The following is a 25,890-nucleotide window of genomic DNA, read 5'->3' as shown; positions in this document are numbered from 1 at the left end:
ACATCGTCTCCCTCCCACAGAGAGACGAAGCTCTTAAAATGTACTCGTCTTGTTCAGACATTACCACAAGCAGTAAGGGGGAAATAAATAGCAATACTTAATATATGATGGAATACAAGCCAATATTTAAAATAATGCTCATATTCAATTAAGGGAATGGTGGGCACTCCATCGAAAACAGATTTAAATCTGTGCAAAAAGAGACACGAATGTGATGCACATACACACATGAATCAGTGAGATGAAGGCTGGTGTGTGTGTGTGTATGGGGGGTGAGCGGCTGCTGGATTCTGGCACAGAGTGAAAAAAAAAAAAAAGGGCTTTACTCCGAGGGGCACCAGGCTGCGCTGGGAGCTAATCTGAGCCGCGGTTCGCCACGGAGCATTGTGGAACAGGAAGAGGCGCTCACGGAGGCCCTGCGAACTCAAGCAGAGTTACACACTGGGCTGAAAGGAGCCTGGCAAGGGGTACTCTGTCACAGAGGAACGCTGCTCCTCCCTGCCAAGGAGAAGAATTAAGGTCCTGTAACTGTATGCCAGTCTGTGGTCAGAGACCCAGGATAACAGTGAAGGGCAGAGAGGGTCTGTAACTGTGTGTGTGATGAGGCAGTCAGGATTTACACCTGATCTACCTGCAAACACCTGAAACATGGACACAGATAGCCGAGCTCTTCTTGTGGAGGAGCTTCATGATGAAAGGTACAATATATATTTGCACATTACATTGAATTTTAAATAAATGCTGTTAGAACTGGAGTCAGAAATATAAAGTATAAGTGTTAAACTGTGAATGACATTAATAATTCGCATACACCAATATGAGAGTCTGACACCACCTGCAACACCACCAGCTGTGTTCTTGTCTCAGTCTCACTGGTTTTCACATTTTCTAAACAGAATCGTGACACACCTCGAAACTTAGTGCTGTAAATATTTTAGATAAGCAATTAAGGTGGATTATTAGCAAAAAATAACAGTCATGCTCATTGCAGTAATACCACAGTAATTAATATGAATTCTAACAGCTTAAACTGCTCACAAAAAATATATAATCTTGTTTGACATCAGAAAGTGTTTTAAATTAACAAAAGCAATAAAAAAACACATTTAATAATTTTACATTATCATGTTAATTCAGCCTTTTCATATTAAAGTTGCTATTTAATGAGCCAAAAGAAGAATCCTTGCAAAAATTTGAATTTAATTAAGTACCAGTATCTATGTATGGCAAAATGTGACTAGCTGTATGTTCAGATGATGACATGCGACAGCAGTTAAACTGCCCTCACAGAAGAATGCATGCTGGCTTGTTTACACTAAAATATTTTCACCACCTCTATTTTAACTTTATGGTCGCAGCAGGAAACACGTGCACCGAATATGGAAAAATAAAACATCTCATAAACAAACAGAGGCAGAGCCGCGCTGCCACAAACAGAAGAGTCTCAGTGTGTGTGTGTGTGTGTGTGTGTGTGTGTGTGTGTGTGATCAGGACATTCAGACGAACATCGAACGGGGCAGCTTGGGTGAGTTGTGTTTGAGAGAGAGCTCCTGTGTGTGTCCACTTCAGAGTGTGTGTGAGTGTGTGTGTGTCTGTGCGTAAGGCTGAGGCGGCTGAGGCTGCAGACAGGCTGACTCTCCCTGCCTCCTAAACTACCTGGGACTGGGCCAGCTGTCACTGCACTCTCCAGACCACCACACACACACACACACACACACACACACACACCACACCGCTACTGACACACACCAATCTCACAATAACATACACATGGATTACAGACACATGACACACACACACACACACACACACACACACACACACACACACACACACACGTATGCACATGCATGCACACACAGATAAACAGGTTTGCAGATGCTTTTGTTTACACATGGCACCGGAAAACATGCACATTTGGATTTAGACAAATTTGCACACAAATACTTGAACAAATGTACCAACGCAAACATATCTCTAGGTAAACACAGGTTTTAAGCCGGGCTGTCAAACTCTCAGAATCTCTTTAAACCAGATAGAAACATCTATGTGAGACACATTTTTTAAAGATTAGACTGCGCAGACTGGCCCTTTAAATGTCAAGATGTGGTCGTTATCTTAATTCTGACTGGGTTTATCACAGCCTGGCACTGGCTCAGCTGGGTACATAGTGAAGGGAAGGGTCTAATCTGCCACTCACATGCCACATGCCGTGTGTGTGTGACCTGTGTGTGTGTGCGTCATGTGTGTATAATCTGCCCACATACCTGGTGTGTGGACGAAGTAGGCCAGGTAGAGGTCCAGCTCCTTGACCGTCACTCCAATGTGGTGCGGCTGGACACACAGGCCGTGGTTGGAGCACTGGGGCGACTTGACCAGCCGCTCCCCGTCCGTGCTCTCCAGGGGGCTGCCCTTGAACAGGATGACCATCACCAGGTCCAGCCGCCACACCTTGTCGGCCTGGCGGAGGCAGTCGATGCGGCGGATCTTGCCCTTCTGGTCGGGGTTGGACAGCACGCAGCAGGGGGCCTTCTTCCCCGTGATGGTGAGCACAAAGTCCTCGCGGAACTCGGGCCGGATGTCCTTGCGGAGCTTGGCCAGCAGGCGTGAGGCCCACTTCTGCTTGATCTCCGGCTTCTCTCCCAACAGCTCGTCCTTCACCGCGCGTTCTTCGTCCTTGGTCATCCTCTTTTCGTGCTTCTTGAAGTACTTGCGCTTACGGGCCTGCAGGTTGAACCAGGTGTAGGAGAAGGCACGGACATGGGGGAGGAGGGCCTCAATGAAGGGATGAAATTCATCCTGAGGAGAGAGAGAGAGACGTGGTGTGAGGAGGCTGGAGAGGCTTTTAGTTTGAAAGAGAGCATGCAAATCTTCAAAATAAAGCTGTTAAAACATTTAGATAATTTTCAATGAAAAAGTGAAAATGTAAAAAAAATGATTATACAGTGATTATAAAATGATTTATATTTTATAATTAAATGTTAATTTAAAATCTAATCACAAAAATTACTAAAATAGAAAAAAATCCAAAAAACAATTCAAATAAGCATTATAATTTAAAATGTCTACATGTTTTATCATTACAAACTTTCAGGTAAAATACAAATAATTTTGCAGCAATTAGTAAGAAAATGTGTCTTAACTGTAACATGCAAAGCTTCCTTTTATCATAAATAAACACTGAAACATTCCAGACAACAAATGCAAAATGCATGAATTCAAATCCAAAGGCAGAGCCAAGTTGCGCTCCCGGTGTTCTGCAGGAAAAAGAGAAGTTATTCTGCTGTACCATAATACCTTCACTACATATCTCTGGGCAACAAAGCCCAGATCTCGCCACAGCGCTCCTGTGCCAGGGTTGCCACACACCGGTCGCTCACCACCGCCAAGCTTTGCCGCCACAAGACCACTGTTGAAATGTGCTGCTAAAAGATCAGCCATACCATTTCCTATCTGTGCTACCATGCAAGGGAGCTCCAACCAGACTCACATTTCCACAACAAACTGAAAGCAGACAGAAATCACCACAGAAAACCACAGTGCTAGAGGAAGACAGACGGCCTGGTAGTTACCATTTTGCACTCTCATCATAAATTTGGCACAGCGTTTAAAGTGAAAAAAAAAATCTCCTGCACCAGTTTTTTTTTTTCCTCCTCCCGCGCTCCCCAATGTAAAGCAAGTGCTGGTTTGGCAGGGTGTGGAGAATTAGCTGATGAAAAAAAAACTTGGGGGGATGAAGAAAAAATAATTAGCAGAATATGCTGCTCACTAAAGACAGTGGGCCGAAGTTTAAAAACAAAAACAAAAAAACACCCCAAGATTTTTAGGAAGGAGAAAATTCACTACAGCAGGACCACGTCCAGCAGCTCTTTCGACCAAAAATGACAAAAAAGACGGATAAAAAACTTGTAGCAAATTATCAAGTGGAAATAGAAATGTTAAGAGTTTAAAAAAAAAAAAAAAAAAAGAACTTCAACAACGCGGAGGGATGCACTTAAAATAAAAACAGTCCTTTGTGCATTCCAAAAAATAAAAAAACTGAACCTTGAAAAAAAAAAAAAAAAATCCTTGGCAAAGTGTAATTGGTAGTGGTGTCTGTTCTGATCCCTGGGCCCGGCACAAGACTCACACACTCACACACACACACTCGCTCACTCACACACACACACAGATGGGGGGGCCAGGGAGAGCAGAGCACAGAATAGGGAGGAAAAAAAAAAATAGAGAGCCGAATCAATGTTGGACGAGCGCATACGACCGCTGGCAGAGCCGAGTGCTGCTTCTTTTTTCCCCTTTTCTCTCCAACTCTCTCTCTTTCTCTTTCTGTTTCTCGCTCGCCGTCTCTCGTCCTCTCCGCGTTCTTTCCCTAACCATTGCTTGAGCCTTTGCCAACACGAGTAGGGCCCACCTATTTGGCAACAAGATGCCTGTAGCCCAGCCAATGCGTTAGCTTCAAGAGCTGAAAGGGAGGGAAAAGAGAAAGAGGAGAGGGTGGGGAAGGGGGAGGAGGGGAGGGGGGGGGGGGAGTGTAGTGGCGACGAGAGAGGGAGAGAGCGCGCAGGAAAGAGAGAGAGAGAGAGAGAGAGAGAGCAGGAGGGAGCAGGTGGGAGTGTAAGAGAGCTAGCAGCCCTGTCCGACGCCGCACAATTTGCCAAATCGACAAGTTCCACTCTGACACGGAGGCAAAGTTCAGGGGAGCAAGCCTTCTCCTGCACCAATCCCCGCAGCCCTCAGCCTGCCTCCATCTTTACTATGGCCGCCATCGCCTCGTCTCCCTCACCCCCACCCCCCACACAAACCCCCGCCCTCCCCTGCGCTCCTCTGCCTCTCTCTCTACCCTTCTCTCTGCTTGCATAATGCCACCTTGGCAGAGGATGGCAAAGAGAGGACACACAGCTTCAGAATCCCTCCAGACCCCACCACCGGCAGCTGCTCATGGGTTTACCACAGCAAACAAAGAGGGAGAAACAAACCCGGGCAGCCACACACACACACAAATCAATGACGAGATGATTTAGAGGCAAAATACTGAGATGGTTACAGAATTTAAGACGGGGGAGGCAGCAGGCAGAGGAAACAGAGTCTGCACTGAGCAGCAGATAAATGGTCAGCGACAGTGTGTCCCACGAAATCCCCAGTCCCGAATTTTTGCCTTCCTCCTCAACTCCCGGGAGGATCTGGCGTTCGGTCTGTGAGCGGCGACGGCTGCCATGTTGCCTCATCGTGAAACATGTCATTCAGGGTTGCACCTGCTCTGCAGACAGCCCGTCTGAAGGCACGAGTGCTGCTGAATCACAGAGCGGGAGAACGGAGGCTTGTGACTCCAAACAAAAACTACAGGCGAGAGGAGAATTCAGCGAGCACAGAAATTCTCTGGTACACGTGCTGTTCACATCATTTACAAGTCGGGTAATGCTGGAATACAAAGCAGACCTACGAGCTGCAGCGCTTAGTCAACTAATTGATTAGTTGTCATCAATTAAATAACTAGCCAACTAATTTTAATCATTTTTAGTCATTTTTTATGAAAAATAATTGTCCAAATTCTGATTCCTGCTTCTTAAATGTGAATATTTTCTGGTTTCTTTCCTCCTCTATGACAGTAAACTGAATATCTTTGGGTTGAGGACAAAAGAAGACATTTGAGGACGTCATCTTGGGCTTTGGAAAACAATGATCAACATTCTTCGCCATTTTCTGACATTTTATAGAGCAAACAACTTATCAATAAAATCAAGAAAATAATCAACAGATTAATCAATAATCAAAACCTCCTGACTTGCTCCGTTTCCAATCACATGCAGTCAACGAATGCAGACACAAAGAACGTGTGAAGAGCCGAGACGATCAACAGAAAATGAACCTGCATCTATTTTGATAACTGATTCATTGTTTCAGTCTTGAGTGACATGAAACTGAACACATTTTGGCAAGACAAAACGAGACATTCAAAGACGTCACCTTCAGCTCTGGAAGTTATATTCAGGCATTTTCTCACAGCTTTCGGGGCATTTTGAAAACATAATAATTGATGGAGAGAATAACTGACAGATTAACCGATAATGCAGATTAATCATAGTAGAGAATGCGTTTTTCACAAATTATTTCAATTCATAAAATTCAAAGAGAATGACTCAGTTACACCAGAGATCAGACTCAGCCAACCATTACTCAAAGCGGGCCGGTACTCACCAGGACACAGTACCAGCACTTCTACATCTTACTCTTTGGTGCACCAGGACTTTTTCCTCACAAGACTCAAATCTTAGATATGTCATTACACCTAATATGAGACACACTCACGAACAGAGTAACATTTCAGTGAGATAGGTACTTGTTTTTAGACGACTTTCACCTGTCCCATTGTCAAACTTCCGTTGCTTATTTCAAGCAAGAAACACACTGTTTTCACTGTTCTGTACTTAAATTTGAAGTAGCATTGTTTCCAGTCGATACTCTGGGCCCTTAATAAACTGCATTACCCAGGGGCTGCTATGTGATGCACACCTGTTCCCCCTTTTCGCCTGCCTGCTTTTCTCTGCCAGGGGCTAGTCCAAGTAACGTTACATTAACCTATCAATAACGTTGGGCTGGCTCCAAAAAGGCACAAAGAGAACACGAACAGGGTCAGATGACGACACAACAGAGGCTCGGGAGTCAAATTTTGACTAAGGACATCGCGGCCTCAGGATATCACTGCACCACACACCATCTCAAGTGTATATAGTACATTATTTTGTCACTCTAACAATTAAAATTAATATCCCCTTAGTTAAATAAAGTACCAATATGCATCTTTTACCCACTGTAGAAATTCTGAATGTTATACTAAATTATTTGCTGTTACACACCGGCACATTCACACGCCAACATGTGAATAACGGGAGTACCGACACTGTTTTTGTTCCACTTCAGGCACCGCTGCCAACTCTTTAAGAAGAAGCCTAAATGTTACAATGATGGCCGAGGTTATCCAAATCCTCATTTAACCAAAGCAAAAGTGCATTATGCAAACAAAGGCAGAGGCACTCAAAAACACAATGCCACGGCCACCGCCACTCTCTCGCTGATAAACATCACGGCCTCCAGCCTTGGATCCACACAGCCGTGCATTTCAGCTCCTGAACATCAGGCTAATGAGCAGAGTGAAGGACAGCACACCTCCAAACTCATCCACGCTCGCTTTGTGTGTCGTTGATCGATGCAGATGTTTGACGGGTGGGCGGATAAAGTGACAAAGGGAAGCAGAGGGATCCACACATCTCATTGTGGTGCATGTGGAGCAAAAACATATTCCTGTTTCCATCCCCACCTGCACTAGAAAAATCTGAAAACTTAACTGGCACTTGAATGTGGCTCCCATGTGTCTGCTTTTCAGTCAAAAATTAAGCGTCTCTGGGTGACCCTGCCAAAATGCAAATACACCACCATTCAACTGTCACTGGAATTTGACTACAAGGAGGGTTTAAGTCATTTTCCTTAGCTACGGCTCTTTTTTTTTTTTTTGCCTTCCATGGGCTGAAAAAAGTCACATATTTATTTTCCAGGAATAACTGTGATGCAGATCCGTTCAAAGTGCCAAATCTGGAGGGAGAGACAGCATCATTGAGACTCTCCGTGGGTGAGCTGCAGTCAGTCTGCACTATCTGCTGCCTGCACCACGCTGGCTCTATACATGGGATGCTCAGGCTGCTCTATTGAACGCTTATTTAGGTGAACATAAACGCACCACGGAAGGCGTCTCTCGGTTGATCTCCTTACCTGGAAATTAAATTAAAGCCAAATGCGCTTGGCCTTTAATTCGGGCTGCTTATCAATTAGCAGTCGGTGTTTTCTTCTTCGTGGTATTTTTACAAGCACCTGACGACTTTCCGGTGTTTTACCTCATTAGCTTCACCTTAAAAAAGACGCTGAAACACCCAGACACGTCTGACCAGGAAGCATCCGGTCTGCGCACGGTGCATTGTGGGTCATTTCAGGCCTGACAATTAAAGAAATAAATAAATAATAAATGGCAAACAAATCCCTGCGCGAGCTTCTGTAATAGACAGAAATTCGCCCAATTAAAGTCGTGGATTATTTTGTCCACCAACATGTTTCTCTGGCTAATTCCCTCAAATATCATCCAGACTCCGTTAATAAGACGGAAAAAAAATAACTCAGCCAAAACAATTAAAAATGCACCATCACCCTCTCTCTCTCTCTGTCTCTGTCTCTCTCTCCTCACAGGGCACTTAAAATATGAATACTTCAAAAAAAAAAGAGTGAAGACATCATCGATGGAGTCTGCCAGCAGTAACATGAAAATGAAAAAAAAAAAAAGCTGGAGGAAAAAAAAAAAAAAACAGAAGAAGACGAGCTGGCATTCCCGCAAGCGACACATTAGTGCTGCGCCGTTACTAAAACCCGACGTCAGTGAACGCAGCGACGAGAAACACGTGTGTTCCTGTAAGGCCCTGAATGACCCGCAGAGCACGTGACGGTCAGTGGAGGCTCATCTGTCTTATTCTTTATATAAAGATGTGTGTGGGCCACATTTTATAACTGATAAATAAGGCTGGATAATATTAAATGTTAAAATGAGAGTTATTAAAATGCGTTATGCTTTAATAAACAGACCACACTGGAGCCCACCACCCCACAGACCCGCCCGTCCCACCGCCCGAGCGACGATTTCAAATTTCAGAACCCGCTTCATGAAAACCCCTCCGCTGGATTTTAAACAGTCTATGACGAGACAAAAGAAATGATTTTCAACTCCTTTATTTTTCGATTCTCCGCACGTCTGGCCGAGACTGTGGAGTTGGCTGCCAACTTCAGATTAACTCTTTCAGCGGGGAGAGAAAAGGCTCTTTACTCTGAAAAAAAAAAAAAAAAACACCACAACAACCAGAGTTTGATTCATTAGTGCGCCTGTGAAACCTCTTTGCTTTTTCAGCTCCATTTGGATGAAGAGAGGAGGGTCCGCCGTTTAACAAGAGCTGATATCTTTGTATTTGTTTTATTAATTTGCATGATTGGCCTTCAAAATGATTTTTATCGCTTGCTTTTCAAAATAAAATAGATTTTATTATTTTCTATCTCAAGTAGATCTAGCAACAATATTGTAATTTATTTTAGTTGTGTTAACGTTGATCAGAATTGTCAGTTTTTTCTATGTGGATCACTCCTGCAGGTCTACATCAATGTTAAACTGTCAATTATTAGAAAACATGTTATATACTCATTCTATTTTCTTACGTGTTTGTTGATTAGACACACTGCTGTGCTACAATTATTGATCAATATTAAGGCTTTATATTATGAGGCCCCCCTGCCTGCTCAAAAAGCAAATATCAGTTCATAAATGTGTGTAAAATGAAGGCAAATATGATGCAATTAAAATTACAGCGCTGTTAGAGCAATCTGTTTAGTTTTTATTCAGTCGACCTCGTCCAACTTTCCAGGAAAATAATGGAGGTAAAAGTGAGCTTTGCTCTGAAGTCCAACTCCTCCAGCCAAATAATCAAAACTCTGGCACAGCGCGATGTATTATTTTTTTGTTATGATAAGTCCCTGATTTGAATGTTTTTTTGTTCCAAAAAATATTTTGGAAACAATATTTCATCTACCTTCCGAATGCCCCAGATATGAGATTTCTACATCACTTAAGAAAAGCTCAACAAACTTCCTCTCTCTGACCCTCAGTGCCCAGCAGTAGGCCTCTCCGCCCTGCTTTGTCCTGCTCCGTCCTGCGGTACCTGACCTCGCCGAGGATGAGCTGCATCTCATTAGACCAATTAAACCATGGTCTGCATAACCCGAGGGCCTGCAGCCGCCTGGCCCTTCATTAGTGCAGCCCTGTGCTGGTGGGGCTCGGCTCCGTCCTCTCCTGCCCAGCTGAGCGTCCCTGACCCCTGGATGAAGCCTGACGCTGGCTCCCTGTGACCCCCGCTGACAGAGCGCCAGAGCAGCGAAGTGGAGGAGACAGAGGTAAGTTTAATCATTCGCTCAAGAGTGCGAAGAAGCCTGTGTGGAGGTGTCATGTGACCTTTAATCAGTGAAATCTTAAAAACTAAGCAGCCAGATGTGGGTATTTTATTCAAAACTGGCCTCATAATCCTAAACTCAATCTAAGTTTCTCCCAAATTATGAAACTGCCATTTAAAAGATAGAAGGTGTGCTCCCTGGTTTTCATCCAAAACTCTTCCTAATGCTACGGACAACAGGTCTTCTTCAGCTAGCTGTGGTTTTGTACTGTAATCAGAACAAGCTACAGAGCACTGCTGCACGACCCTCCATTGTTATCACACACAGTAATCATTCCTGTTAATCATTAGAGGCGGGGGGGGAGACACAGGATTACATTTTAAAGACAGGGGAAAAAGTCCCTGAGAACAGCCCACACAGTTACTGTTACTGTGGCGAGGAAGTGATGCGTAAAGATCCAGCGTCGGTTGCACTTCTCCCAGTTTACAAACCATCACGTTACTATGTGTGAAAAATCTGCAAGCAATTTGCGGTGGCTGCGTGCTAACGTGCCCGGGGTGGGCCGCACGTGTGTGTGAGCGCGGAGGGGGGGGGGGCACTAGCCGAGGAAGAGGCACGCACGGCACATTCCAGTCCCACAAAGGGGCTCCGCTGCCTGGCTGCACTGCAAAACCAACTGGGCCCTCTCCGACCTCTGGCTCTGGAGCTCCCTGTTTATCCCCCCCTGCAACTACCACCAATATCAGCTCCGATATTACTTTGTTTTCTGGCTCCAGCAGATACTGATCCGTCCTGCGCTTCAAATCAAACTACACAGACGTGAATTCACACGAGGAACAGTGAGGGTTTTGTGTGCTGAGAAAGAAAAGAAACACATTATGCTCTAAAAGCAATGAGATCAAGGTAAAAAAAAACCCAGATCACTCGAGGCTATTTTGTTTTTACGATTCCTTTTAGAGGTTTGATAAAATAATATTTGTTCCTGCTTGAGGAGCTATGGAACACGTTGAGACGTGCAGATACTCTTGGATGAGGATGACAGTATCGATGAGCGGCTGTGGGAGGAGCGGAGGAACACAATGACATCCAGTGTGTGTTCCACCTAAACTTCACCCGTGGCCGTCGTGCTGTTTATTGACATCGATCTGCTGATGTCACATCTCACCTGTAAAAATGTAAGCCTCATGACACACATTACTTTTTTTTTTTGCACACGCATGCTCAAAAAAACCTGTCTACAAAGAATGTGCTGGATGAAGGAACCGCCCTGCGTCTCGCTAACGTGTGTGCACGTGAGTGATTGGCCATGCCTGGGCAGGCCGACTCAGCACCACAACAGCCATGACTGAGTGTTTTCTCACTGTGCCAGCCAACAGACTACTGCTGCTCACGCTGCTGCCAGTGCAGACCGGCTAACGGTGATGCCACACTGACTGGACCGAGACGTTGTGTCCTTTTTTTTTTTATTTTGTTGTTGCCTTACCTCTTTAGATTTAAATAGAACAATTTAAACTAAAACACACCACAATTTCATCATCACCAAGATCCAAATAATAATCCTGCCAAAGTGGCTGGTAGAGGAGACAAACTTACACACCGCAGCCAGCTTTTAGCTGCATTTGGCTGGTGGAGGGTGTTAATTTTCTACCCTGGTAGGAACCAGCTCTGTAATCGGTAAACACGGTGCGCCTGGCCTGCAACAAAGAAATGCATTTAGCAGATTCATTCTGTTTGATCCTGCATTCCTACTTTGGTTTGATGGAGGGTGCTACATTTTTGATGAACACGTCAGAAACATTTTATCATCGCAGAAGTGAGATATCATATCATTATAAGAGTATATGAGCAGCCGGTGCCTGGTGGCCTTCACTTTATACCACATTATCTTTGATCTGCAGAGTCTGGTTGACATGCATCACAGAGAATTACAAGCGCATTGATTTATCAATAGGCTCAAAGCAGAGGGATGTTACACCACAACCCCGCTTATGAAAAGATCCCTTGGAATTAGAAATTTCAACACAGGCCTGAAATGAAAAGGATCTTCAGGTTCGTGTGTTAACTTGCCGCCTGACAAAGCTGTAGGGCTTTACTCGTCTTTTCAAAGAGATGAGTGTGAAATGCCAAAGACAGCCTTTCACACACTGTTGGGAGAAGAAAGTGAGCTGAAACAACACGATTGTGTGTTCAAACCCGAGACGAGCAGCGCGCTCGAGCAGAACGCCGCTGTTTGTTGCCCGTTTGAAGGTAAAACCGACTGCAAACAAGTGCCGCTGCACCAAAGGAGATTGGAAAACATCCTCCTGGTTGTCTGAAACAGACACCACCATTAATACTCAATGTTACTCCAGTCTGGAGAATGTGCAGCTTGTCTCCACCCTCGACTCACCAGGTGCAGGATGTTTGGGTTCACAGTGATTTACGAGAGATTATGATCACTTTATTAGAACTCCTTTAGGGGTGTTACAATACATTACAATACATTAACTTTAAACTAAATGATGAACCTTCTGACCTGATCTTGTTTTTGATGAGTGCTGATTATGGGTGGGGGGAAACAATAGATCTTTAGATGCATCCCGATTCTCTCCTGAAAGATTATGTATGAATGCAGTAAAGTCAATAATCTGACATTTAAAACCAGATTCAGGACATTATGATCACCTGTAAGAATTATTTAAAACCTGCCATCATAGATTTTCCTTGTGGTTGAACCGACTGGATGATGAAACATAACAGAAGTACAGGAAGTCCTAAGCCAGGCTACTTCTTGAGTTTTGGCTGAGCATGAGCCAGGATACTAAAGTAAATTAATCGGTTTATTTGAATTATGGATTGTTACAAATACGCTTTGTTTTGGAGGTAGATGGAAGTCACTCAGCATGAAAAAATATATCACGTAAATTGTGATGCATCAAGATGCATCAGTAATTGTTTTATAATCACATTTTATCCCTCAAAATAAGAATCAAATCGTGAAGTGGCTTCAGACATTTCCATCCCTAGTACTGAAATAACTGGTTGATTAATTACTGTCTTAAAAATGTATAATTGTCTGTATCATTCACTCACAATCTAAAAGTCTCACATATAATTTGTATTATTCTCCAGCTTTTCATTGAAGCTGTCTGATGGTGACAATGAGTGGAATAATCAAACCCAGCTAGTGGTGGAGAGTAACTAAGTACATTTACACAAATGATGTACCTTCGAGATACTTGTACTTGAGTTTTCTATTTTATGCTACTTTACACTAGAGCCTGACTGATATCCTGGTTGGCCGATATCATCAGCTGATATTTGCTTATGACCGACATATCGGTATCAGCGTATATGTTGCCCAAAAAAGATGCTTGGGATAATTTATAGTTATCAAATTCCCAGTAAGTTTACTGTTTTAATGCTCTGATGTCATTTTAGACAATATAGTTAATTGTTAAACTGTTAAATATCCTGCCTCCGTAACATTACACCTTTTTCACAAGTGTTTGACAACCACATTTGAGGGATCGTTGTAAATTATCAGCCGATAACACGATATCAGAATTTTTTACTCCCTAACATCAGCATCGGCCCCAAAAATAGAGTGGGCTCTACTTTAAACTGGTTCATCACACTTCTATTTATCACATTACCTTTGTGTTTTTTTCTCCACAACATTTATTGGACAGCTATAGTTACTTATTTGCCCATTAAGATTTTATTTTTAAAATATTATTGATACATGATAAGCCTTTAAAATACAATGCATTTAACATCAGGAGTGGGTTTGTGACCTTTTACAAAAATAATCACTGTCTAATTGGGGCCTTTAATCACGTTTCAGCCATCTCGTCTCATTGTTTGACTCCCAACAAGGACAATACAATGTACCTATAATACAATATTAACAATATTTTTTTTATCTCTTCTGTCCCATGAATCATCCTACGATCCTTCAGATTTATCTGGTGACCCTTTGGAGGAGGCCCGCCCCCAAGGTCAGCAACACTTGACTACCTCATTACATTTAAAGTAATATAAAGTAAATCCAGCTGCAACAGTGAATGGTACTCACACACCAATGCATCACTGATAATCTAATAATGTCATATATAATATTAAATCAGTCACAGGGGGTATTTTTCTGCAGAATGAGTACTTTTACTGTGAGTACATTTTGCTGATAAATACTTTTGAACTTTACTTCGTTATGATTTTGAATGCAGAGATTAAGCTTATAATGACGTATTTTTACAATGCAGTACTAGTACTTTGACCTAAGATCTTTAATCTGTGTACTTATTTCACCACAGTACCCAACACATCACGCGTTTTATGGCTGCAACGGTCCAGTAAATGGAAATATTAAATTTGTACTGTACTCAGAATTCATCCTGGCATCTCTGGAAATGTTTTGATCGATAAGAGGAGACTGTTTGGCTACACATCATTAAGCAAAAATGAATTTAACATTTCAGTTATTTCTCAAGTAAAAATACACAGCATTTACTTCTCAAATGTAAAAAATATTCCTCTTATTAATTGAATATTTTTTTTATATTTTTGTCTGTTGGTCTGACAAAATTAGGGTCCAAGTTCAAATATAAAAATAAAAAACCTTTCAAAATGAGACTGTAAACAAATCCCTTCACTTTTGCTAATATCTCTACATGTAAGTACACAGTAACTTGACATCACCACTGTAAATTAGCACTCCCAGAGCCCACAGAACCCCTTTGTGGTCACAATGAGTTTGCAGACATCACACTCCTAGTGGTCATAAGGACCACAGGTGGCCGGCGATGTGCAGAATCAAGCCAAGACTCTATATGCAGCGCTTATGGACGCAGGGCCAGAAATAACAGGCCCACGTTAAATAATCGTCCCTTTCACTGCCTACTGCCATGACATCACCGCAACCACAGCCGGCAGGAGGGGAACAGCAGTGTTGTGGTTCTGAGAGACAGAGGGTATAACACACACACACACACACACACACACACACACACACACACACACACACACACACACAGAAGCCACTGGCTGCCTCTCTGCAGTCGTCTTCAGGCCTGTATTTGTCTGCTTGTCCCTGTACAAATTGTAAATAGTTCAGATCTGAATATGGCATCAAGCTAAATCAACACTGTAGTTAACCTTAGCTGGATGCTCGGAGATAAAGGGTGGAGACTTGATGAAACGCACAGGTCAGAAACTTTCCCCGAGCCGCCTGATGTGCTGATTGCACACAGTATAAACTCAGAGACATACGTGCAGAGCAGGCCAAGACAGAAAAACTCCCTCCTGCATATAAAGGCTCCAGGAAAGTAAAGCCCACTACTAATGCAGTGTTGAACGCTTTGCAATCAGACAAATAAAGGGGCAATCTAGCACACAATCAAACTAGAGATTTAGCCTGCTCTCCTGCCAACAGCTAGGGACCTCCTCTTTCTGAACAAGGGATGTACTATTGACTATACCCCCCTCTCTCTCTCTGTCTCTCTCTCCAGTCTTCCCTCTCTGCCAGTCTGAAAGGCGTGATGCCAACCTTTTCCACCATTGGGCATGCTGCCCTGCCCTTTATGCAAATGCTTTGCCGCAATCCCTAACTCACAACCCCCACTGTCTCACCCTCCACGTCTGTGCACCCCCCACCCTCCCCGTATGGCCTCCTGTCTATATATTCTTTTTTATCTTTATACGTTTCCATTTAAATTAGCCAAGTAACTGAGCTTAAGCTGTAGCCATAAGTTATTAATTAAACCCCGATGATCGGAGGTCCTGCCTGTATGGATTCTTGAACGAACCGAAAGGCTCAGCACGCCGCCCTTCAGGCCTGCACTTTGTTCGGTGCCCTCGTGGGCAAAATGCATCGACCAGGGGCGGATATTTGACAGAGGTGTGGTTGTATGTGTCTGTACGAGCTCTGATAAAGAAGGACATCTCCTGGCGAAAAGAATAGAATACAGACAAAGAGCGGGAGTGAGAGCAGGGACCGGGTAAAAGGAAAAGAAAGTACGAATAAAAGAAACATTTCCTGCGATTATTTGCTTGTTGCATTACATTTACATTATTTAAAACATCTCTACAAGTAATTTCCATTTTTATTGTCCATTAATCTGTTGATTATTCTCCCGATTAATCGATAAAATGTCATACAAATTGAGAGAAAATGTCTATCAATGCCCAAAATGACGCTTTTAAATGTCTAGTTTTGTTCCACAACCCAAAGATATTCAGTTAACTGTCATAGAGGAGTAAAGAAACTGGAAAATTTAAGATAAAAGATACTCAAAATATCTGTCGATAATGTAATAGTTGGCAACTAATCGTTTAATTGTTGAAGCGCGACAGAATATAAAAGAAAAGGGGTCACTTTGATATTAAGATTAGGTTTCTGCAGAAAAATACCTCATGGTGGGGTCCAAATTTAAGTACAAAAACACTTTTATCGTCCGTTGAAGTGCTGAACTAAAGAATAATGAGGGGTTAATAAACTTCCTGCCAGCTTAAATGAGAACGAAGGGGTTAATAAAGTGGGAGAAAGTCAATCATGGCTGCCACTGACAGGCAGGTTTCACAAGTTGGCACGGCGGCTGAATAAACAGGAGAGGCTAATAAATTAGCAGTAAATGGAGGTCAGAGCAGACCAGAAGAACCTAAAGAGTTAACAAAGAGAGAATTCAAGTTACAACTTAATTTACAAAAGAAAACATACGGAACATTTCATTCTAAGCAAGCAGAAGCTAGGGAGGCCAATGAAAGGCTCTAAAGGGGGGACGTGAGGACAGTGATAGGGTTAACACAGTGGGCCGGAGGTTGAAGGAAGAGCCCTGCTAATGCTGTTAAAGCAGAGCTTCCGCTTCTGCCGTAGGGCCGCTGTCGAGCCGCACAAACAGGGCGCGGGGTCCACACAAGCTGGACGGAGTCAAGCCCACACACACCACAGGAAAGGAGCTCGGCCTAAGACAAACACTGCACGACCAGACACACACAGACACAAACACTACTGTCTCCTTATATGCCCCGAGTACACCAGGACATGTGGTGTGTTACACTTCCAAGCGCGGAGCAGACTGAACAAAAATGGCCACAGAGTCGATCCAAGCATCTGAAATGTCATGTCGAAAGTGCAAATAAATGCCGCTCGGTGATATAATTGTTTTGACGCAGTACCACATGTGAACAGGTCCCCCTCGCGAAAGAAATCTCAATCGCAGTAGCAACAAATGGAATTTTCTTTTTTCCCGGATAAACAAAGACGTCTAAACCCTAACAGTCTAGACCAACAACATAGCACCGCAACAATCTCCAAATATAAACTTCGAGCTTTATTTCCCAAGCTTCCACACAATGGCTGCTCTAATCTTCCTGAGAGAGGATAGACAAATAAACAAAACCAAACAGGTTGGTTGAGGGACAATTAACACCCTGTGCTGTTTTTTGGTGAATGCCACTACACGCGCACTCACACACACACACACACACGCACACACACACACACACACATCCCTTTCCCCTCTTCCTATTCGGACTTCCTTGTCTGAAGTCACTGTAATAAAGTTTTCAAAACCCAGCGCTGTGCCAGTAAGAGACGGCGGGCAGCGATGAGAGACGTGAGGTAAGGGAGGGTGAGAGAGGCAAAACAAAAGAAAGACTTAAAGCTACAACAAAATACACAGTACAGAGTTTTTTAGTTGAAATATTTAAAGTCACTTCTTACAAATGACTCTGATTACACTGATTAAAAACACCATTTGGAAATAAATTGATTTTTTTTACAAAGTTATCTTCTTTTACACATAATTAGTTAATAAGATGAAGCGCAAAGCACGAGTTTTATTTTGTAGTTCGGGTCAACAACTCAACCCAGTGATTTTCTTTTTTTTTCTTTTTACCCAGTGATTTATAAAGTGGGTCCAAACTGACCCGATGTGGTTCAGTGTAGCACTCGGTTGCTTGCAATGTCTCTCAACTCAACTGGCAATATATTGCAACAGTGTAAGAGTAATTTGTTTTTATATTTAGTCAAAATTGCCACATACACGTTTGTGTAGATAACCCAAGAGTAATGTAAAAAAAAAACAAAAACACTAACACCAGGTAAAAGCTGACACAGATTGGTATTGGTACCTGTGCAATACTCAGCAATACCTTTACTCAGTAACCATCAGTAGAAAACTACTAGAACCCGGCTGATATATCGACCAATATTGGCCTACTGCTGATAAAACAGTATCGACATATTTCTTGTTCGATATGTGCCAATACAAAAAACGTTTTTTCCGATTATGATTCAGAAAAAGATGCTAAATTCCCAGAGAAGTTTAATGTTTCAGTGCACTGATGTCATTTTGGACAATAAAGTTTATTGATAAACTGTAAAATATCCTGCCCCCTTTACATACGTATCTTCTGTCATCTGTCAAGTGGTGTCTGATAACCACATTTAAGGGATGATTGCAAAACAATGTGTATGTATCTGCTAATATATTGATATTGGGCATTTTTTTACTCTCTAATCTGCCCCAAATTTCAAGTTTCTAAAAACTACCCAAGAAAATGGGCTGCTAAGTGTTAGTTTTATCTTTTTATATAACTCTTGGATAATTTGTAGTGGTTAAGCGTTATAATCTACTACAGTTGTTTTTACATTTACATGTTACCAAATGGTAGTCTACTATTATGTTGATCCTTCACAGTTTTAAATGTTGCAAACAACAACTTATTTGTGATGTATGTTGTGACGTAAAAAAATGAGCTTGTCGTGTTTAACACTGAGTCAAAATTACCTCATTTTGGTTTACATAAAATAACGCACCAGAAATAAAAAAACAACAACAAAAAAAAAAAAAAATCACTAGCACGGAGTAAAAAATTGGCCCAATTTCGGTCAAAATAGCAATACTGGGTTACTTTTACCCCAAACCCTTCAGTAGAAAACCACTCAGGACAATGGGCTGTTTAAAGGGGCACTATGTAGTTTTAGAGAAGAAATTCAAACTCAGAATTTTAATATTTACAATATTAAAGAGGTAATAATACGAACTCAGAAACATTTATCTTTTCCATAACTGCATAAAAAAAGATGTTCTGGGGAAAATAAGGTTCCCAGAACACTGTTTGAGGCTAGAAAGGTGGCAGGGTCCGCCAAATATAAACAAAGTAAAACAGTTTGCAATTGTGTTGTCCTTTAATGTCAGTTTATTCAGACATGAAAATGAAGACAGTTTGTCTATTTACTTCAAAAATCAGTCAATGAAGATCTTTCTGTTCTGATTCAAATTTCTTCCCCAAAACTGCACAGTGCAGTATGAATGTTGGGTGACTCATCTCTTTATATTTCTGTTCAGTTATTCAAAGTTATTAACTTAAGCTCTTTTTAAACTTATACGTCACTATTTGTTAATGATTGCTTACAGCAATATGTTCACCCTTCACAGTTTTGAATGTCATATGCCCATTGTTTGGTACATCCTATGACATTTTGAAGATAAAACATGAGCGTGTCGTGTCTTAACCTGAGTCAAAATAAATATGTTTTAGTTTGGGCAAATTACACTACTACATGTAAGAAGTATTGTGTCTGCGCTACAGTTATATTGACCCATTTCTTTGTCCGTACAGGCATCATTTTATGACACTGGGCTCATGGCACAATGGCATTACCCAACCTTTAGACGCAATTATGTCCTTTGACACTGATAGCCATTTACAACAATAATAAATTGTGACGATGACAAGTAAAACAGATAACAAGAGAAATATCAGGATATATTAGAGGATAATTAGCGTCTATCAGACCAAACCCAATCGCAGTGAAAAATAGACTGTGTGTGTGTGTGTGTGTGTGCATATGTGGTGGAAGGAGGGAGGGAAATGAATGAGGCCTTTTCTTACAGCAGAGCCCAGATCAGAGCTCCTAACTATGGGATTTGGTGCTGTTGCCTTTCTCCCCCGGGAGGGAGTAATTAGGTTAGGGAGGACAACTGCCGCATTGTTTTAACAGAGGAGGGATTGTGCAGGCCAAAGTCCCACCAGCAACATGCTTCCCTCACAACAAAAATGCCAAACGGATTCTGCGGCGCTCGGACACACACAGAAAAACTTTTTTTGGGGTTTCCTCTGTTAAGTTCTGCATGGAGAGAAAAACCTGTCTTTTTACGCAGCGAAGGCTTCGGTACCGTGTGTATACTATGAAATGTCAAATACAGTCCAACAGTGTCAGATATCCTCTCGTGTTGTTGCAGTTGTGGGATTCTGGCTCTTTGTGGGTCTCGGTTCCCTTTAGTGTAACTGCGTCTACTCTCTCCTGTATCCAGAGGCTTGGCACCACGCACCGCTCCTAACTAGTATAATATGGTTATGATGCATTTGCATTCCTTCCAATCCCCTAGGAAATACAATACGCCTATATCGTCTGTTTTAATCACGGTCTGCTTCCAAGGAAAGTAAGAGGAGAATACAAACAGCCACAGCTATAAAGAGGCTTTCTCAAATATGCTTCAAGTTCGTTTAAATACATCCTCCACTGATTGATAGAGAGTAAATCAAACAAATCACGCTGCTAGAAAAAATAAAAGGACATGAAGTGCTCCCCAGTCTACTGTATTTACAACACACAGGCTATGGCCTCTTTCATTCCAGCCCATTTCTCTCTCTCTTCTCTCCCGTCCTTTCTTTTCCTCTCTGCGCTGTACCTCTTTCTATAATCTCTCTGAACCGAAAGAGAAAAACATTTTCTGCTGTTGTTTCACTCCTCTACACCATTTTTAAGGCCTTCAGCCTCTCCAAGTATTAAAAAAACAAAAAAGCACACCATAATGTGCACCTCTGCATACCGCCCACACCATCCCTATTCACTTTCATCATAAATCTCTACAGCCTGGCTGCAATATACAGTCAATTTGTGGTTCCCATATGAGTCCTAACTCTAGCTTGGTAATACGTCTATTCAGGTGTGCAGATGGAGAGGAAAAACAAGGCAGGGGGATAGAAAAAAAAAAAACACCATGAATAGAGTAAATGTGTGTGAACTGACTCTACAGACAGGTCCACAAGGCCTACAAGAGTCTTTTCTCCACCGCAGCTTGCCACAGGTGGCCGAGATGATTGCGCTTTATTCCAGACGATGACCATAATGAGCCCAGTTTGAGTTTCACGAGGCTTCTCTCAAGACGTCTCGCACGCTGAAGAGACTGACAGCAGCTTGACACGTCAGACAGCCGACCGCTCTCGGGTCCGTTCCCTCCACGTCCCTTTTTCAACAGAGGCCGAGCCACAAAAGAGGAGCGGTGCGCACTGTTTCTCCATTAGGGTTGCAGGCGATCACATCAGAACAAAGCGCTCCTGTAAGAATTTGATTCGGCGACGATCTCGACCAGCTAGACGTCTTAATGACGGGAGAGCAGAGAATGGATGTGAATTTATAAACTGTCATAAAGAGGAGCAGAGATTGTCCCACTCCATGCAGGGTAAAGCTCAATCTGGCCCATCTGTGTTTTATATTTCAGCAGTGACATGAAATCTTCATCCTGCGCTGAATTTTCCTCTCAAATATACAACTTTCCATGTAACGCACACTAATCCTGCAGCTATTTCTCTGAGCCTAAACAGAGCAGAAAGTTTATATCTGAATTCCCTCGCAGAGTACGGTGCAGCTGTAGTCGGGATAGTAGTTACTGACTGGCTGGGCCAAAAGGAGAAGCCACAGAGTTGTGTTTGAGTCTAACCCTGAGCCCTGCTTGGCCTCGGCCTCCTCTGCTCAACTCTACTCTACTCTGATCCTCGCTTTTTTATTTCAACAAGGCTCTATTTGACTCTACTGTACTCTGCCTGACCGTCGAGGGGGTTTCAAACAGCCTCGGGCCTGCAGCGGCAGCAGCAGCCAGCAAACACAAGTCACAAGAAGCATAGAGCGCGCACTCATACCAACACATACACAGACACTTCCACACAAACAGAGTCAGTTAATAACACACAAACTCCCGCCCTCCAGCTCTGTTTGCTCACAGCTGCCAGGCCTCCTCAGAGTTCATCTGAGGTAAAGATATGTTATGTTATGCAACCGAGTATAGATTTTCCACCCTTGGCCTTGTGCCAACTTCCTGCTCCGAAGACCAAGATCTAGCGCTTTGTTCCCTGGGGTGACAGCTATTCCTTGCCGGACGGGGTGGCCGAATTAGATACACAGACAGAAACAGAGAGGGATCGTAACAGGAAGAAATGAAAGGGGGGACACAAGCATGTCAGAAAACAGGCGAGAAAAGAAAAGAAAGAAAGAAGACATGCGACTTTGTCGTCCTAAAATATTGTTGTCTGTGTTTCTTAAATCCTCCTTTCCCAACTATTCCATGTCTTTTTCCCCGGCTCTTGAAATCAGGTCACAACTGTTTTCATTACTGTTTGACTTGCGGGTTCATAAGCCTCCAAGCGTCAACGTTCCTCCACCCACCCCCAAGACAGGAAAAGATTTCCCCTCCAACATTAACCCCATAAATGCCTATTAAGCCCAATCACAGGCTTTAACCAACGTTCCCGGCAAACTGGAATAAAAGCAAAACTAAAAAGTTGATGCTCAGTTTGGGTCGTGGATATAATCACTGCTGGGCTCATAATCTTATCTGCTAAATAGCCGATGTAATTATACTTCTGCAAGGTCACTGTTTTTTTAAATCTCCTGTGCAGGATCAACATATCCAGGACTCTGCTACAGCATGAGGTAATGTAGCGTGATGATGAAAGAAAGCCTCGGGAAATTTGAGGTACAATCAACGAGCCAATCAATGCCTCTTTATCCCTCCTCTACTTAAAAGGAAAGCCAAAGAAGCAGTGAAAAGATAATGAATGCTATAACATCATCGAGTGGCGTCACTGTGTGATGTCATCCATTGACAACCGAACAATCCTCAACACCACCGTCATTCCCCAATTACCAGAGTTCCAATAAAGTCTTAATCCTTTGTGTTCAAATGATTACATGGCCTCCCCAGACTTCACCAGGTGTGCAGATATGTTAGCTTTGCCTGGTAATAAAAGGATGGTAGGGTGGATGGATGGATGGACCAGGTCATAGATGTATTGCTGAATGTATGTTTTACTGGCTTCTTATATCAGTGATTCTGAACCAAGAGTACTGATGCCCCAACACAGAGGGTACCTCCGCAGTTGCCAAGGGGGCATGTGAAGAGATTGGAAAGTAGCTCAACTAATTAGAAAAAATACAATTTACAATTTGAAGAATAAAATTATATCCACCTCTGACTAAACGGCAACACCTGACCACAAAGTGTTGTAATTTAAATTGCGTGAAAACTAGTTAGCAAGCTAACAAAGAAGTATAAATGTTTAGCTAAAAGTAACAGATAAACGACTGAAATGGTAGGAAGTAGATAAGGTAATAAATGATCAGTCAATCAATTAGGTAAATGTAATGGTTGAATGGGCTAAAATAAGTGGTTAGCTACTCACGGCTAAATGGTTGAAATAGTCAGCTTAAGTAATGGTTAAGTTGTTGAAACAGTTAAAAGCAGTGGCCAAAACAGTTAGAAGCTAAAGTAACGGTTAAATGGTTGAAATAGTTAGACACTGGTAGTGCCAAAATGATTAAAATAGCTAGCTAAACTTACGTTATAGCATAGCTAGACTGTTAAAAAAGTCAGCCTAAGTTGGCTCGCCTAACAGTTGGGAAATAGTTAGTTGAAGTAATGGTTAAGTTGTCGAAATAGTTAAAAGTAATGATGAAATTCTTGAAATAATTAAAAGCAATGGTTGAAATAGTTAAAAGTTATGACTAAATGGTGGGAATAGTTAATGGTTAAATGGTCGAGATAGTTAGCTATTATAACGGTTAAATAGCTTAAGTAGTAAGCTAAAAGTAATGACTAAATGGATGAAGTAGTTAAATAGAATGGTTAAATGATTGAAATGGTTAACTATTAGTAATGACTCCATAGTTGAAATAGTAAAAGTTCAAAAAGTACATGAGGTAAAAGTAATGGATAAATGGTTGAAACACCCCACATGGTAGCAAGCACAAATCCAGACTTGACCAAACTTAACTGAACATTGACAGTTCAATTGAAAAATATGTTGTAATGTTGTGATATTGTTAAAATATACCTTCAAAAAATCAATAGTGTTGAGTGGCAACCATAATCCCAATGTAAAATCAACTCAAACACATTTAGAAGATGATAATCACATCATACAAATAAGGTATGAACACACTGTACTGCTGACACAGTTATACTGTGTGTGGAATTTTTTTTAAAGAATGCACACCTGTGCCTCATGTGATTCAGTATGTGCAGGTGTGTTATGCATGAGGCACTGCAAAATACAGCTTGTACACGTAGTTAGGCTTGAATTCAAACAGGCACACTGTAAATGTAGAGAGGGGTTGTTTATGAATGGGTAGACCTTTTGTGGCTCCAGCTCGTGTCTTATTCACAAGATGATAATATGTATGCGTGTCCCATGTTTGTGTGAATGCCTGCATCTGCCATTTTTTCCCTTTTTTTCGGATAGTGAGTGTGAGAGACTGACTGTGATCGAAAGTCAGGCTGGGAGGCTTGTGAAGAGAAGGCTGCAGTCAAACACACACGCAGAGTGAAACGGGGATCAGATTTCATCCAGATTAATCTGGAAGCTTTGTAATGGGGGGTCTACTGTATATATTTAGCTGGTGCAGTGAGATGTAGGTCAGACAGACAGGCAGGACAGGCCAAACAACATGCCCAGATTGCCCACACTGAAGTGACCTTGAGTGGGCCGTCAGTGATCTGCAACAACAACTCTCTATCTGTTCCTGTTGACCTGTGGCGGGCTGATACAATGGCTTTGCACGCTCCTTGTTTTGCCCGGTCACAAGTTCGGGCCTTTCGTTCCTCCTTGCGGCGCACAAAAGATGTTTGAAAGTCGATATCATGCAGCTTGTCTTTACGGAAACGTTACTTGTTGATTAAAAAGAAAGAACAGAGCATGAATTATTGTCAACGTTCGCTCCGTGTGTTGATACTGGCATTCGTTCAAATTTATTCAATGCAAGAACAAAGCACACTCAGACACATTTCTCAGTCTGTCTGCTGCAGCCCTAGACACGGAACAAAATTAACCAAACACGGCGAAATGTGCAACAATTACTCACTTTACAATCCGCAATGTGACTTTATTGACTGAAATTCTTTATAGCAATGACAGTTTTGGGCTACTGGCCTCACACTAGTAGCTTTGGTGCAAATAAATAACTGATTCTCATATTAAATTTGCAGTTGTGATGAAGTGACCATTCCCCTACGCTCAAAAACGCGTTTCCCTTACTGTCACTTCTGGATGTTTGACCTTCAACTGCAGCAGGTGGAAAGTTTCTCTGCGCTCAGCTTGAAGCTCAGATTACAGCGCATACATACGAACAGGAGGAAATGTAACTGAGTACATTTACTCAAGTACTGGACTTAAGTACATCTTTGTGGTACTTGTACTTTACTTGAGTATTTCCATTTTCTGCTACGTCATACTTCAACTCAAATATTTTACTTTGACTCCATTACATTTTTTTGCTAACTTAAGTTACTTAGCAGATTGCAAGCTGCATCAGAGCCAACGTAATGCATTTTTTAAATTAATTCATTTTATCGGCAACAGACTAAAAAAACACTGATTCAGATAATCAATAAAATGCTGGATATTGGATCCATATAAAGTAGAAAGTAAATACATTACAGTAAATAAATATATGTATAATTTACTTCTACTTGTACTTTTGATACTTAAGTATTTCACTTTTACCAATGATATGATATATTTTATGTATATTTACTTTTACTCAACTAACCCTTTTTTTAATACTCTGGATTTTGTGACATCACAAGTCTGGGTGCAAAACATGGTTCAGTATGCAAATTAAGGGAGTTGACGGCTTTCTAAGAATTTCTTGCGAGG

General features: G+C 42.1%; 1 protein-coding gene across 9 annotated transcripts in view; it reads right to left on the bottom strand.

Moving 5' to 3' along the window:
• Positions 1-25,890, bottom strand: part of nfixb (nuclear factor I/Xb) — a 147,239-nt gene that overhangs the window by 99,690 nt on the left and 21,659 nt on the right. For 4 of the 9 annotated variants that reach the window (XM_073493595.1, XM_073493600.1, XM_073493597.1 and 1 more), the window contains exons 1-2: positions 3,298-3,560; positions 2,268-2,799 (exon numbers count right to left, since the gene is read on the bottom strand). In XM_073493595.1, the coding sequence (XP_073349696.1) occupies positions 2,268-2,799; positions 3,298-3,465 (700 nt within the window). In that variant the 5' untranslated portion in view covers positions 3,466-3,560. The other 5 variants (XM_073493599.1, XM_073493596.1, XM_073493601.1 and 2 more) reach the window with 3 other exon arrangements.

Source organism: Pagrus major, chromosome 23 (genome assembly GCF_040436345.1).
Source record: "Pagrus major chromosome 23, Pma_NU_1.0".
NCBI lineage: Eukaryota > Metazoa > Chordata > Actinopteri > Spariformes > Sparidae > Pagrus > Pagrus major.
Note: the sequence above shows the minus strand (reverse complement) of the source record. Positions and strands in the feature narration are given on the sequence as shown.